This window comes from Euleptes europaea, chromosome 17, assembly GCF_029931775.1.
Source record: "Euleptes europaea isolate rEulEur1 chromosome 17, rEulEur1.hap1, whole genome shotgun sequence".
In the NCBI taxonomy this organism is placed as follows: Eukaryota; Metazoa; Chordata; class Lepidosauria; order Squamata; family Sphaerodactylidae; genus Euleptes; species Euleptes europaea.
The window spans coordinates 11118665-11135070 of NC_079328.1; the positions used below are offsets into that span (position 1 = coordinate 11118665).

The window sequence follows — 16406 nt, forward strand, 5'->3', positions numbered from 1 at the left end:
CACCACACAAAGGGATAGTACCTTCCCTCGGGGAGGAGACTGCCGTGTCAATTCTTAGGCTAGAGCTACAGATGTTTCTGGAGTTACCTACTGCTCTGATACAGATCCAGTGTGTGTGACTGCACAGAGACCTGAAGGAAGACACAGATGCTAGGATACAATTGTAGTCCTCTTTACACACAGCCCCAGCATGTTGTTTTTACAATTGGTGGGCTGCAAAAAGAAGTTTCAAGCTCACATGACCTTTGTGACTGAGCATGGGCTTGCTGTGTGATTGTTCTACCATGAAAAAGCCCAACTGTACACTGAGCTTTCTGTGTGTTTGAGGAGAGAGTGCAGGAGCACGAGAATTGCTCCTGCTCCTACATTCCACAGCACATAAAATCTACTTTCTAGCAGAGTTTTTTTTGGGGGGGAAGATGGGCTTATAAAGACTTTTAATAAATAAATGCTAAATATTCAATATAACCAAGCTCTCCCAAGCTCCCATCAATATTTATCCTCCTTGTACCCATATTCTCAACTTGATAATCACTTTATACATTCACATAAAAGATCAGACTTCATTTAATAAAACTTACCTTCTCACTACTTCTTTCCAGCCCTCTTCTCTTTTTTGCCCTCTTTTGGGACTAGTCAGATTCAACTTTATGTTTGGAGACGTTAAAGGCAGGGACACAGACTTATAAGTTGCTGATAATGAATTTGGATTCGCTTCACCTTCGAGTCTAGGAATAAAGTGGGGTTGATTATTAATTTCTCACTTCTAAGCTATCAAAATAAGCTCTCCTCCAAACAGTGTATTTTGTATGCTCCATCAAACAATAAACAGTTAACCAATAATGAGGATAGTTTCAGAGGATAGCTGTGCTGGTCTGCAGTAGAAGAGCCAGATTTGAGTCCAGGAGCACCTTAGAGATCTAAGCTAATAAAGAGATCAAGCTGATTACATTCTGCATTGTACCTCTGCATCCTTAACCCTTTCCTTGCAACACCCCTCCTGCCTTCTGACTGGGATAGGAGGACTCAGGGATCTCCATTCTGACTTGCATCTGATGAAGAATGCTTTGCCTCTCAAAAGCTTACACCTTGAAAATCCTGCTAGTCTCTAAGATGCTACTGGACTTGAATGTAGCTCCAGTAATAGGGAGTGGCTTGAAAGCTCAATACTTTTAGTAGGATGCCCAAAGTGCTCAACAGGCATTAATCTACATCCAAAAGGCTCAAGCAGTGCAGAACCAGGAGTATGCTTTCTTCTTGTAGGAAACACTGCCTTTACACACTTAATCAGAGGGTAAATAACCAAGCAAGCGCACTTTGTTCTTGGTAAATAGCAAAGGTTTCTTTCTTTTCTTTCTTTTTTTTGGGGGGGGGGCATTAACAGTAGCATTCATTAAGGGCAAACCAGGTGTTGGTGAGTAGTTTTTCATCAGATGCAAGATGCTGAAGCTGCAACACGAAGTAAGGGTTCACAGCTACACACACAACCAGATCTCTCTAAATCAAATATGAACATAGACCATATAAATTCTAATGCCACATTTGCTTCCTACGAAACTGGGACTGTCATCTTACTTAACAAATGATAGTCTCCAAAACTTGTATTTTCAACTTGAGAACACTATGGGATGATCGACAGGACATAAAATTCTTATCAAAACATAGCCTGGTAGAAAATGTGGTGTGTGGGCATATCAGACCAAATTACTGCACTTTGTTTATCCAGAGACCTGCAAAGGTACAGATCAGACCTAAGCAACATCAGCAAGTTAGCCAAGCTGGCCAAGTGCCCATCATGATTTTCATCAGAGTACCCTGGCATGGAGATTTAAGGATATGGTTTGATTTGTTTGGCACTAACTTTAATCAAGGATGTTAGATCTATGAAGACATGAAAGAGTCCACAGTAAGTGAGAATCTTGGTTCAGGCTTATTCAAAAGGTGTACAACAAGAACACCATGAGCATGGTTGGATACAGGCTGTAGTGTAATGATGTTTCAGTAGTATTACTTTCTGGACTACTTTTATACACAAAATGAAAACCGGTTCTAGCAAGGCTGTGCCAGAGGCTGACAAAGGCTCTCAAGCCAGCATATTTAAACTAAGCCTGAGCAGGAATCAAGCTCAAGAACTACCTGGTTTGCACTTTGGAAGCTGAAGCATTGGTCTTGTCTTCCTGAGAAGGGAGGAGCACGGAGGCATACCGCCTGTCGCCCGAAGAGTGTGTGTCCATCGTGAAGTTTAGTTCTTGGCTTTTACCCCCACTGCTACTCTCACTGTTGCAATCCGTGCTGTCTAAGTTGTCAGAATCGCTGTTCCCACCAGCGCTGCCGCCCCGTGGCTCGCCATTGATTTTATTTTTATCTGCTTTTTGCTGTGCAAGGCTTATATGCTGATCTGGTAAAATGATCTGCACGTTTTGCGGAGTGTCTTTTGTTTTATTCTTCTTGTTTTTTCGGTTTGTGCTGGGCGTTGTCACCACATTGGCCCTCTTCTTCCCAAATACATTTGTGAAAGTAGCTGATGTTGCCGATATTCCAATAGTAGTAGTTGTAGTTGCACTTGGAGGCTCTAAAGGAACTTCCTGATCCACTGAAAAAGAAAATGAATACCACACAGATGTTAGTTATCAGCCAGAACCATAATGATTCAAGAAAACTGTTTCTAAGTTGCAGTGTTTCATCATGTCCAAGGCATTTTTTAAAGCTAAGAAAAGAATTTTAGAAGCTTGATCTATTTCCTTTCCCTAGATTTAACAGCCTCTGGCTATCCATAAAGCACTTTACAATTTACAAAGGGGAAATGAAATGTAATTTTTTTCTTGACACTATAAAGAGAAAAGTTGCCACATCTTTCAAGCAATTGACCGATCTATTTGACAGCAGATAACGCAGTACTCGCTTCCCAGAATGTGTCTTTAGCTGTTTTATCCAGGGATATATTTATTTTGTGCAATATTATTTTGTGGACATGCTAAAACAATGTGGGCTAGTGGGTCTATTTGATCCGGACAAAATGGGCATTTTCGTTCTTCTGCAATAATTTTATTGTATTGCCCTTGTGTCTCGGCTAAGTCTAGGGTACTACATCTCACCAATAAGAAAGCTCGTCTGAACTGATGAATTTCTAACCAGCAGAAATAGTCTGGCAAGGACAAAGTTCTGTTGAAGGGTATCTGGAAGAAGCGAGATGAACATTGACGACTTGCGTCCTTAAACACTAAGGACCAATCTTCATTTAAGATTTTATTTTCCAATTGTTTACAGCTTGCTTTCCGAGTACCATTCCTTGCAGCTTTCAGTCGCTCTATTGGAAGGGAAAATATTTTGTCTAACCTACTAGTCCAGGTGGACACAGAGATATCTGAGATTAACAACCGAAACATGTCAGGAGCTGTTGATAGCTCAAAGAGGGAGTATCGAAATTTAATGACAGATTGATAAGTTTGGGAGCCCCAGTTCTAACCGTATAGTGGAGGAGGCTTGATCTATATAAAAAGTACTTTACCGATTGTTTAAATAGGAATGGCTTCATTAAGAAGCCTTTATTTTAATCCTGTTACTTTAAGAAGTGCCTGTTTGTTTTCTTCTGTTCACTAACTATACCACCAAAGTAATGAGCTAGGCAAGATCCAAGGAGTTTACAGTTCAAATTTTGACAGGAAAGCCGCTACAATGACAGAAGCAGCAGGTAAGGGTAACAAGGGATGAGTGTGAACAAATGCAGTCTATGTTCCTAGGATCACTTTCACTTGGGAATGATAAATAAAAAGGTAAAGGTAGTCCACTGTGCAAGCACCAGGTCATTACTGACCCATGGGGTGACGTCACACCACATTTACTAGGCAGACTATGTTTACGAGGTGGTTTGCCATTGCCTTCCCAGTCGTCTACACTTTACCCAGCAACCTGGGTACTCATTTTACCGACCTCGGAAGGATGAGTCAACCCTGAGCAGTCTACCTGAAACTGACTTCCATCGGGATCGAACTCAGGTCATGAGCAGAGCTTTTGACTGCAGTACTGCAGCTTACCACTCTGCGCCACAGGGCTTTTAAAGGCTTTGGGAGTATTTAATTTGAATGAAGTTTGGATAAGTTCTAAGCTCTAACACACAAGACTAAAATTAGAAAACTCAGTCATCTAAACAAAGTTTTCATCTATTAAGTAGGAAGTGGAGGGGCAAAGGAGTCCCTCACCATCATCATCATTCTCCTCTTCATCTTCTTCGTCCTGTAGCTCTGATGTTTCCTTAGGCTTGTTCTCTTCATCTTCCTCCTGTTTTCGTTTCTGCTCCTCTTTCTTCTTCTTCCTCTTCTCCTTCCTCTTCTCTCTCTTTGCTGCTAGAGCCTGCTTCCTGCTCTCTTCCCGGGACTGTGGAAAAATAAACAACTGTTTAAATGACTGTATGCCAATGTCAAACAAGAATTTTTATTTGAATACTTGGCAGTTGCAGTGGTATGGTGGTAAAACACTTACCATTGAACTCCAAAATTAGCTAGTCACTCATCACACAAGCCAACACAGAATTTCTAAGTTCTCTGCTCTAAAAAAAGCCAATTTTGATATTCTTAGCTAATAAAAAACAGTAACTACCATTAAAAACTTCAAGCACAGCTTGTGAGCCCTGGCAGACATGTTCTAATGCCTTAGTGCAGGGATAGAAAACTTCTGAAGGGGTGGCATGAGCTCAGGTTTTGTTCTCTAATACCCCTAGGAAACTGTTTAACTCAACCTTGTTGTGTGTAATGCAAATGTAGGCCAATATCCTGTACCTGCTTTCAGTGACCTTAAAACATATTTTAGCAAGCACTTATTACTTGTGATTCTACTTCCATACACATGTGTGCACAGAATGAAACATTTCCTACTACTTTCTACTTCTTTTACTACCTACTTCTTTTAGAAGTCATCCCCTGCCCCAATTTTCTGACGTTCTGCCTAATCACTACCTTTTTATTTTTAATTTAATAAGATTTATACTTTGTCTTTTTGCCATTATAAGGGCTACCAAGGCAGGTAACAAATTAAAACATATAAAATACAAAACACACACGTGAAAAACCATTAAAACAATTAAAACCAGAGCTAAAATACATACCTAAACATAAAAACAGCAATTAAAACACTGGTCAGTAAGGGGGGAACATGAAGAAAATACCAAACAAAACAATCTTCAGCAGCAGATGGCAACAGAAATGCACACACACATCTCCCTGGGGAAAGTGTTCCAGACTTAGAAGGCCCTTTTCCGGGTTACCATCATAAGGGAGTACCTTATTACTATGGTAACAGAGTATTCAGTGAAAGGGTGGGGAGAGAGAAAATGCAAGGGCTCTTCACTACCCCTGAAAGAATGTGTATGGGGGGGGGGGGGGCTAGGCTTCTCAACTCTATTTGGCCCAAAGGTCCCTTACTAACCTGTGCTAAATGGGTACAGGTATGGAACAGAAGATCCTTCCAAAAATGAAGATCTTATTCAGACCCTGATTAGTTCATTCTCCCTCTTTCATCAACCATATCATGTGAGGGCTGAAGGCTCAGTGAGAGGAGTGCAGCACTGAAACATTTGTGGAACTTCAGTCTACCATCTTACCTTTTCCAAATCTAGCTCTTTCAGCAGGATGCTGGCATTCTTGTTTGCTTCAGCAGCTTGCTGGTCCTTGGCCTTCACAATGGTTTCCACACACTGGTGGCACTTTTTTAACAAATCCTGTATAAGAGAGACTATTTTGTGGAAACCACTCTTTTACACACTTAGAATAATTCATGTACATACACAGGTGCAGCAGCTGCAGAATGTGTTTGTAGGTGCTGAATTACGCAACATTCTAAAAATAGTATGATCAGGATAACCTAAAAATATTCTAATACATATGTTAAAGCAAATATTAAGTGTCCCCCTAAACCTTTATTAGCTGAACTAAATTCTTGGCAAACGTAAACAATTCATGTAGAAATAGGAGGCTAGTACTGGCAGAGCTGTCTGTTGCAACTCAAATATCTTCCAGCAGCCAGATGTACACCTACTCCTTTCGAATCACAGCATTCCAAATTCAGAAATCTACTTCCATGCTGGTCTTCATTAACAGAATTCAGGGGGATTAGAGCAACACTTTTTTCAAGCTTAAACACAAAGCATGGTACAGATTGCAAACGGTTATGGGGGAAAGTCATGTTTGAATTCTTTCCTGCAAACAGTCTTTGCTGATGAAAGCCAGCATGTCAAGGAGAAGAGCTGCATCTTAGACATCCACTGAACAGAGCTATTTTTATGGGGGGGCATTCAAATGCATAATTTACCAGCTGCAGCCTGAAGTGGCCTTCTGACCACATGCTGCTTCTTTTGCATGTATAAAACAGGTCTTGCAGATGAATGGTTCAGCTTCTATTGAACATCAGAATGCTGTCCCTCCCAACTACAATACTCATGCAATCACTGGCACACATACACAAGGACACCAGTTTTCCACTGCCCATGGCCAGCCATAGAACACTGGGTCTGAGGACCTCTTGTCATGGATTAAGGCAGTCAATTATTGTATGCTCACCACTATTATTTTTAAACAAAACTTGAAGTATGTTTTTTTGGATATGATCAATGTAATACAACTCTCATGTAACACATTCATTGTTACTGGTGGGTGGAACATGGCTGCACAAACCACAAGGCACCTACTGGATCTTGCAAGATACTGTTTGCACTAAACGAGGGCCTTTGTTCCTACACTGTTCTGTGAGCTTTTAGTTCAAAGTTTTCCTTAAAGGCTTTGACAAGTGTGTGCTCTTCAAAGGCTGTATTCCTTTGGAGATAGGGCCAAAGGAATACAGCACAAAGGATTCACAGAAAGAGCAATCCCCATAACATTTTATAAGCTTCCCTCAACACCCCACCCCAATACTCATGATTGTCAGAAAGGCAATTCTGACTTACCTGAGAATTCCAATTCTCAATGATTCCAGGGCAGGGCAGGCTATTGACCAAGAGAAGGTGCTGTCCATCAGGCAAAGCCTGCTCTGCCCCAGAATTACTTCCATGTGTTGTGTCAAGAACATCCGAGAGTCTTCCTGGAACTTACCTTGTCAGTTATTGTTGCTATGTACCTCATGCATTCAATGTCTGAAGGAAACTGGTTCACTTCTTTCACCAAAAACTGAACTACTCTCACATGGCCCTGAGGTAGAAAAGGTGGGGGGGGGGGAGACAATGTTCAAATTTAAGCTGCACAGAAAATAAATTAAAACTTGCATCACTTACATATGCCACCTTAAACCAAGGAGATCTGTATTAAATAGGAGTAGATAATTCCGGCTATATGTTGCATTAGCCTTGCTATGCTGTATGAGATGAAGGCCTATTCAGGCTTGCCAGATGCTCAAAATGGTTTAAAAGCAAGGTATGATAAACAGTGGCACTGCCAGTATTTCTCCAGTACATGTCAATATACATTCAGGGCTGTATACCCATCACACTTCTGCAGAAGTGCATCAAAAGTACAGAACCTAAGCTTCTGTTTGCTTACTTTAAAAAAAATTGTCTCGTCTTTATGGTTGCAAAGAACTACTGGAAAATATGTGAGAAATGTCAACAGAAACTTGAGAAGGGAGCTGGCCATAAGATTTCTAGTAATAGGGATGAGCTTTAAGTGCTGATCATAACACTTTGTTTCTTCACAATCAACAAATCAGAAATGATATAAAATAGCAGCTTGTTCCTACTGTCTGTTTCTGATGGCAGAAGGGGATGTCTGGCAAAGGCCACTGTATATGATATCCTATTAAACCTACAGGAAAGGCTGGATTCCAGCCTGTGACCCAACAGCCTCAAAAGACAAGTCTTGCCTTTCCTAGACATCCCTGATGGCACAAGGAAAAAATTCCTCAGAGTTGCCATTTTGTTTTTTCTCTACCAGTGCAACATATTTCTTCATGGAATCTTCATGCAGTCTTGCAAGCTTCAAGCTTTCTTTGACACCCCTGGCTGCTACTTTCTAGAAGGTTCTCCCCCTCCAGGAATTTTTTCCAGCTGCTTACTTCAGTACTTAGATCTCAGAGCACTGAGATTTAATTTGCACCACAGCTCACTCCCAGAATCGATGTTCTTTGTCAGGGATGAGACACAGAATGTTGACAAGGCAAGAGCTTTTCCTAGTCACTGCATCACTATAATCAGAGTTTGCAGTAGCAAAACTCTGAATAATCCTGCAGGGAAAATCACTCTCAGGCAACTGCAGCTGCTTCTTCAAACGTGAAGCAGTAGGCTAGCCATCTCAAACCTTTGCAGTTCACCTCAACTGTCCTTCCTCAAGACAAACAAGAGAAGGTAAACAGAGGAAACTAGACTGCTACAACAACATTCTGCGTTGCTACTCCACATCAGATGACACCCAGGCTGTCCCCATGGCAGGTACCAACATTTATGATTGGGTGTTCAAGTGTGACGCTGCATCAGACAGGCAGCCCAAATTCTCACCATGGTTGAACAGTTTAAAAGGGATCATGTCAGAGCTTCATATCTGGTCAGTATCCCCTTCCATAATCTCAGAATAGCTTTTACCTCATTCGGGTTTCAAATGAGGCGAATGGCTTTCTTAGCTGGACGTTACTCCCAAACACCACGGGCCTTCTCGTTTATGTATTTGTGGAGCTGCAGTTCCAGAGGACCTAAAGCGTTACACTTTATTCTGTGCTCTTTATACAGAGCCCAGATCTAAACTTCTCGCAGCGTTTCTAAAGGGCCTAAATCTTTTTTCAGATCCAGAGAAGTTGCTCTTTTTCCGCTCAGACGCCAATCCAACTGTTTCTTACAAAGTGTCACTCTTTGCTGTAGCAGCCAAGAAAATCTGGACTAAAGCTGTTTTTAATCAGGGTGTTTAATGTATTTAATTACTGGATTGGGGGGTCAGACTGTTTTAATGTTATTATTTATGAATGGGTTTTATATGACAAGATTGTGATGGCCTTCGGCCACAAATAATAAACTTTTATCTGATTATCTGAAACAGAGGAAGAGCTCCTTCCAAAGGACAGGCTAGCTGAGGAAAACTGTGGGGCTGTTTAGCTGAACCTTCATTTTGTGAAAAAGTTTTACCCACTTACCTTACGAAATGCTGACATCAGGGGTGTGATTTTACGATTATCTGCAGCATCCACATCAGCTCCTGCCTGCACAAGCAGCTGCACTACATCAAGGTGGCCACCGTTTGCTGCCAACCAGAGCGGTGTGTTTCCTTTCTTGTTCCGAACATCAATATGTGCCCCCCTAAAAGGAGTTAAAAGCAAAACTGCAGATGACAAATAACTGAGGCAGAAACAGAAACTCAACTTGCTTGCAGACACCAGCTGAATGCAGAACATCAACAGCTAGCTTCAAAACATCTCTCACCATCACAAAAGTTAAAATGGATTTGCCAAGGACTGTTAAGCTCTTCTTAGAGCAAGGACCATCCTCTGTTTTGCATATGTTATTCTGTAAAGTGCTGTACACAGATGGCAAACAACAACATCAAAAACAATGGGAAATGCATACCGATTGATCAGGAGCTCACAGAACTTGTAGTGGCCTTTGTCTGCTGCAATTGTTAAAGCAGTATCTCTTGAGGAAGGCACGGGAGGAGCGTTGACATCGGCTCCTTTATCAAGAAGAACTCTTCCGACTTCTGCATATCCTCCAGAAGCAGCTTCCATCAGAGGGGTGAGCCCAGTCTGTTTAAGAGAATGTGTTTGAATCATGTCTCGAGCAAACAATTCTGAACATGATCTCAAAATTATTATTCTTTTACCAGGTAGGGGACAGCACTCAATGTCCAGCCCCTTTACAGTTCCTCTCTGCCAGAAAAAATAAGCTTTGAGGTGTAAGACTACCAAGACAGCCCTTGCCAAAGGATCCAGACCTAATTAAAACCCAAAATATTCTCTTAAAATCTTGATATTTTGAACACTGTTTCAGTGAACACAATTAGAAAAAAAGATACATCATTAGTATAAAACTGAACAGTATGTATCTCAAGCAATATGTATATAAAGCATTTTTGGGTGCTGGATATCAGCATAGAGTTGGAATTTTACTACATATGTCAAACTCTCTTGGGGCGTCAGGAATTTAGAGCATAGATACATTTTGGCAGGCAGGGCTTGTTATGTAGGGCTGAAGAGTCACAACTGGCAGAATTTAACACACAACTGTTAAAGATACCCATGACTTCTCTTCACTTGTATCTAGTAATGAACTCTACTGTTGGTCTCTTTTTTTTACAAAAATCTTTAAAAAAAGATGAAGTCACTAGTGCCATAATTCACTTGTAGCTTCCAACCCATCAATGCTATAGTCAAATCAAGCAGTGGGACCTAAATGTCACAGTGTGGTGTCTTGAATCATGGTACATTATCCAAAGTACAGCAACAATGCTTCAGAAATGCTTTAAAACTACCACTGATGATCCAATAGGAGCATCAGTTAAGCTGGTTTTGCTTTCAGAACAGTAAAGCAGGCTGAAGTTCCCAGATCTGACCCCCAGTTCTTAAAACCTGAGACTTTTTATACCACATGTTTCTGGAGGAAGAAATAAACATTCCACCTGCTTGCTCACCTTTGCCCTATGTTCAACATTGGCTTTTCTATCCAGAAGCAGACTGACCACCTCTGCTCTGCCTTGGAAACAGGCCAAAGTGAGAGCTGTGTTCCTATTGGTTTCAATCTGGGCATTAATGTCTGAGCCCATATCAAGCAACAGCTTCACTGCAGGAACATGGCCGTTCATAGCTGCCAACATCAGAGGAGAAATGCCCAGTTTACTCCCAGTCCTATGGTGAAGAAACAAAGACAATTATCAGACTGACCAAACATAGATAAAAGTCAAAACAAAAACAATTATTTTCTCAGGAAGATGCATTTTAAAAAAAAAAGACGCCTAGAGGATAAACATGACATACAGAAGCCATCCAAAATAAACAAATTTTACAATTTACATACTAGCAGGTACCATTACCATTCCATTTATTTACTAGCTCCTTTGACCAAAGGTCTTGAGCTTAACCATAACAATAATACATAATGGTACCATTACCAAATCACGACATTTTAAAATGTAAAACTTATAAGACTGAGAACGTGTTATACATTTGTCACCAACAGCTGCTCCACTGAAGGCAAGTTTCCTATCTCTAACAGTATCAATGAAATAGGACAGCTGAACAACAGACCCCTCTATTTGACTTTAAAAAAACACACACTATTTGTTAGGAATATTTATAGATAATAATAAAGACAGAATGAAAGTCAACTATCTCAAGCTAAACCAGAACAGCCCATTTACCTTGAATTAATTTCTGCTCCAGCATTAAGAAGGATCTTTATAATGTTCACATATCCCCCTGAAGCAGCAAGACTTAGAGGTGTATAATCAGACACATTCCTGTGCTCTTTGTTTGCTCCACGTGCCAGCAGCAAGTCAACCACCTGAAATGGAAAATCGTATGAGCAGGATCAGACGACAGCCTCCAATTTTGGGCAGAATCAGCATGAGTCCAAACTGTTGCATGCATAACCAATTGCCAAAAGGAGCAACAGCTCAGGCCAGTGTGCCCAAGTTCTCCTGGAGCACCATGCCTTTTGCTTTTAGTCTGTAAAAAAGAACCTGCTGCTGGCCACCATCATGTTATACAAAGACCACACTTCACACCTATTATTATTTACCTAGTCAGCACACAAATCTCATTATCCCATAAATGAAAGTTAAATTCTTTGTATTGTCGAAGGCTTTCACGGTCAGAGTTCACTGGTTCTGGTAGGTTATCCGGGCTGTGTGACCGTGATCTTGGTATTTTCTTTCCTGACGTTTTGCCAGCAGCTGTGGCAGGCATCTTCAGATGAGTAACAATGAAGGACAGTGTCTTTCAGTGTCCTTCAGTGTTACTCCTCTGAAGATGCCTGCCACAGCTGCTGGCAAAAAGTCAGGAAAGAAAATACCAAGACCACGGTCACACAGCCCAGATAACCTACCAGAACCAATTAAATTCTTTGCATGCCCCATTTTGTGAGTTTAAATCCTTTCTTATGGGACTGTAAGAACCCAATTTTATATATTAAACAGGTATAATAATAGCAGACAGACTAGAGTCCCATTCACATACATCTGATATTTTGCGGAATCTACAAGAGATGGCAGAGCAGGAGTGGACACCTCTATCCTGCATCTATGCACTGGATGCAACCTTGGAAGAGGTTCTACCACGCGTGGAACTGTTATGCATGATTTTGAAGGACAACGTCCCACAATGCACATACACAACATAATTTCTGGCATGTCTGGACAGGGCGAAAGTATTTTTATCATATTCAATTTTCAGTGTCTTTTCCCTCAACCGCCAATGATTTTATGTGAACCTGACTATAACTTGTTTGTGTGTGTTAAGTGCCGTCAAGTCATCTCCGACTCATGGCGACCCTATGAATCAATGTCCTCCAAAGTGTCCGATCCTTAACAGCCTTGCTCAGATCTTGCAAATTGAGGGCCATGGCTTCCTTTATAGTCAATCCATTTCTTGTTGGGTCTTCCTCTTTTCCTGCTGCCTTCAGCTTTACCTAGCATGATTGTCTTTTCCAGTGACTCTTGTCTTCTCATAATAGGTCCAAAGTACGACAGCCTCAGTTTAGTCATTTTAGCTTCTAGGGTCAGTTCAGGCTTGATTTGATCTAAAACCCACTGATTTGTTTTTTTGGCGGTCCAGGGTATCCGTAAGACTCTCCTCCAGCACCGTATTTCAAAGGAATCTACTTTCTTCCTATCAGCTTTCTTCATTGACCAGCTCTCACACCCATTCATAGTAATAGGGAATATGATGGCATGAATTAACCTGATCTTGGTTGCCAGTGACACATCCTTACACTTAAGAATTTTTTCTCGCTCCTTCATGGCTGCCCTTCCCAGTCTCAATCTCCTTTTGATTTCTTGGCTGCGGTCTCCCTTTTGGTTGATGATGGAACCAAGGACTAACTTGTTTAAATAACTTTAAAGACAGCATTTATAAATTTAAGAATTATTCTAGAAGACTATGCACCAAATCTCTAGAGAATCAAATTAAATACCTAGAGAACATTAAGTATTCAGTAAGAACTATTATAAAGAAAGCTGAGGAGACATGTCTACCATTAATAATCAACACACATAAAAAACTGATATTTCTACCATATTGTATATATAACATAACAACATGCAGTGGAATGCTGAAAGGACACCGGGAGACATCCAGGACTTGCAGAATTTCATGTTTCACCCAGCGTAAGATCACAACATTTAATAGAACTCCATGCCAAGCCCACCGAAGATAAGAAACATTTACCTCTTGGCGTCCACCAGAACATGCTAGTGAGAGTGGAGTGTCCTTAGTACGTTCAGACTGTGCTTCTATATCCCCACCTTTGTCTAGAAGGATTTCCACTACACCAACATGTCCAGCTGTTGCAGCTAAAATCAGTGGTGTAAAACCTAACAGAAACGATCATATTAAAAGAAATTTTAGGGAGCAAAAGTACAAAATAAATAAAAACAGCTGTGGAAAGGAGAAATAGATGCTTTGAGAGCCAGCTAATAAAGAATGGGGATGGCAGAGCACAGGTAAAATAAGGCAGAAAATTTATTTAAATTCATGCTGCTATTGTCGTCACTTAGACTTAAACACTGATTCTACTTTGTTATTTTTGCAATTGGGTTTCTACTCATTTTAACACTGGTTTTACCATTTGCTTGTTAGAGGTCTTTATAAATGCTATTTACGGATCTTATTTTGTAGGATGCCGCCTTGTGTGCATACCGCAGAGAGTTAGGGCTTAAATACTTTGAAGAAACAAGCCTGTGCCCAAAATGGTGCAAGATCTATCATCAATTAATGCTTCATGTCCAATATAGCAAGAAGAATCAAGCTCTCTCAAACTTGTCAACACAGATGCAAAGCCAGGAAAAATGAAAGAACTTTATCAGCTAAGAAGTTACAGGAAGTTTGACGGACAGTATCAATTGCTATTCCTAATAAAACCACCAACAAGTAGTAGCACTTAGAAAGCTTACCCTTCTTGTCTCTGTGTTCTATACTGGCACCGCGTGCTATCAACACCGAGACGAGCTCTTCATGACCACCGGCACATGCGAGAGTCAGCGCGGTATCATGGTTACTCTCGGTCTTGATTGAAAAGAACATATTTTTATTTTAGGACAGAACACTTAATACCTATTATTGCTTTCTGTTGTGTTATAGAAATGCTCATTAAAACTAAAACCAATTTGTTACTCACATGAGCATCAATGTCAACGGAAGGGTACGTGGGGAGCACCGACTGAGAAGATACATTGAGAGCTTGTGAACAGGGCTCAGGTGTAGGCGATTCTGTAGCATTTGAGGAACTGGAGCCAGTGGGCACTCTGCTATTAACAGCTGGAAAAAAAAATAAATGTTATCTGCTGCATGGAGAGCTCTTTTCCCAGAGAACATATTATATCCTATCAATTATTCAATCATGAACTACCAAGAAAATAGTGCTCTCATTCCAGAAACTCACTGGGCCAATTCTTACTCTACAGTTTTGTATTCGGGTACCAATGACCAATAATAAAATACATGCACACCTGAACAAATGTGAAGAGTGTACATGGAAAATATGGAACATGTCCCTACAAAACATTCAGAAGCAGCAGCAACTGAGAATGGATGCTCCCCCCAGAATTTTAAACATATAGTAGCCAAGCACAAAATCTAACGTGACACTGACTTCAGTGGATATTGCTTCAAAGAGTAAGATTTCATTGGCTTCCCTTAAAATAGTGCATAGATGCTTTCCTTAAATTGAGAAATATGATATGTGTTGATTTTGGAAAATGCACTCGAGCAATTACAATCAGCTTTCTAACAAAGCAATTATTATTAGATAATTTAAAGGGGGCCACGGATCAGTGACAAAAGCACATGCTTTGCATGCAAAAGGCCCCAGAGTCAATTCCTGAAATTTCTAGCTAAAAGATCTGAGGTTGCAGGTGTTGGGAAAGAGCCTTCTCTGCTTGAAACACTGGAGAACTACCTCCAGTCACAGCAGAAACTGCTGGCCTAGCCAAACTTGGTGACATCATGTACAGGGCATGAATCCCAAATACTGAACAGAACACTTCTGTTCTGAAGCAACTGAGGAAGGATATGCAGAAGACAGGCAAATTGTGATCAAGGAGGGTCAACTAAAAGATAGACATTTCACCTGCTGAAATTTTTAATAGTGTCTGCTACCTGGCATCTATGCTATATCCAAGTTTTTATGAAACAACAAGAGCACTTCATAATTAAGCATTTCCTTGACTAAACTTTACATATAGGCAGCTTAGATCTTTGGGAACTGAATCTAGTTTAGCCTTGGCTGTTTTGTGCCTGGATAAACCGTAAGACACTTAAAGCAATACCAAGTGATCAAATTATACCAAAATGATGTTTATTCTTCACCTGATCACTAATATTTTAATGGAACATTTTTTACATTTAAGATAAAAATGCCCATTATTGGACAGTCATTACCCCACTATTCTGAATATGTTCCATGTATGAGAACCTGACCTACAGAGGCAAATAGCACCAATATGCTTCCATTTAATTTCTGTACCAGTTCAAAGGTTCAACATGAAAAACTGTACAGAGAATAGGTCTCATTCAGGTTGAATAAGCAACAGAGAGATATCAAAGAGTGAAGAGTAAACTCGGTTTTAAACAAGAAAATATAACAAAGACAATTTTTCTTTGAGCACTGAAAGCTCAGGACAGTTGTCCTGAGTTTCATATGAACTCCTTATGCCAACTAAAGGAAAGTTAGATGGGGTACCAAAGGGAGCAGCTTACACTGTTTTTACCAGCAGCAAAAAATAAAGGTTGAAAACTTTCTATACACAGTCTTTGTTGTTGTAGGACAACCCAGTGTGGAAAACACAAGCAGAACACAAAACATTACTTCTGCAAGTTTTCCCTCTGTTCACTTGCATTTCTAAGTATCTGATTTAGGGGGAAAGCTGCCAGTACTGCTGTATAACTGCACAGATTCTTGAAAACGTTTGAGTGCCATATCCCATCACCAAGGCAGAAAGCATATTTCTGCTACCCAAGAGGTCAAATTAAGGAGATGCTCTAACAACTGATTTCTGAAATTTATAAAACACCCCCTGAAACAGCTAGTTTAACTTCCAAATGGCCAAATTTTTCACACTGAGTGGGAAAGAGGAGCCATAGTGCATATCACATGTACAGTGATGAAGATGTAGTAAAAGTTTTTCAAGCCACAAGCTTTCAGAGAAACAGAACGCTATCTATCCCTCCCCCATCAGTGTATCAAACCTGTCAGTACTCTCAACAAAATTAAGGTAAGTAAAATCCTGCCCATC

The 16406-nt window shown here is 40.5% G+C and overlaps 1 protein-coding gene across 8 annotated transcripts in view; it reads right to left on the reverse strand.

The window, feature by feature from the left end:
- ANKHD1 (ankyrin repeat and KH domain containing 1) overlaps positions 1-16406 on the reverse strand; it is a 125878-nt gene that overhangs the window by 21188 nt on the left and 88284 nt on the right. For all 8 annotated transcript variants that reach the window (XM_056862630.1, XM_056862628.1, XM_056862625.1 and 5 more), the window contains 12 exons: positions 14291-14430; positions 14067-14178; positions 13342-13487; positions 11316-11458; positions 10590-10803; positions 9530-9705; positions 9100-9262; positions 7080-7175; positions 5597-5713; positions 4200-4374; positions 2137-2593; positions 582-728 (listed from right to left, as the gene is read on the reverse strand). In XM_056862630.1, coding sequence (XP_056718608.1) covers positions 582-728; positions 2137-2593; positions 4200-4374; positions 5597-5713; positions 7080-7175; positions 9100-9262; positions 9530-9705; positions 10590-10803; positions 11316-11458; positions 13342-13487; positions 14067-14178; positions 14291-14430 — 2086 coding nt within the window. The remainder of the gene's footprint in view (positions 1-581; positions 729-2136; positions 2594-4199; positions 4375-5596; positions 5714-7079; positions 7176-9099; positions 9263-9529; positions 9706-10589; positions 10804-11315; positions 11459-13341; positions 13488-14066; positions 14179-14290; positions 14431-16406) is intronic.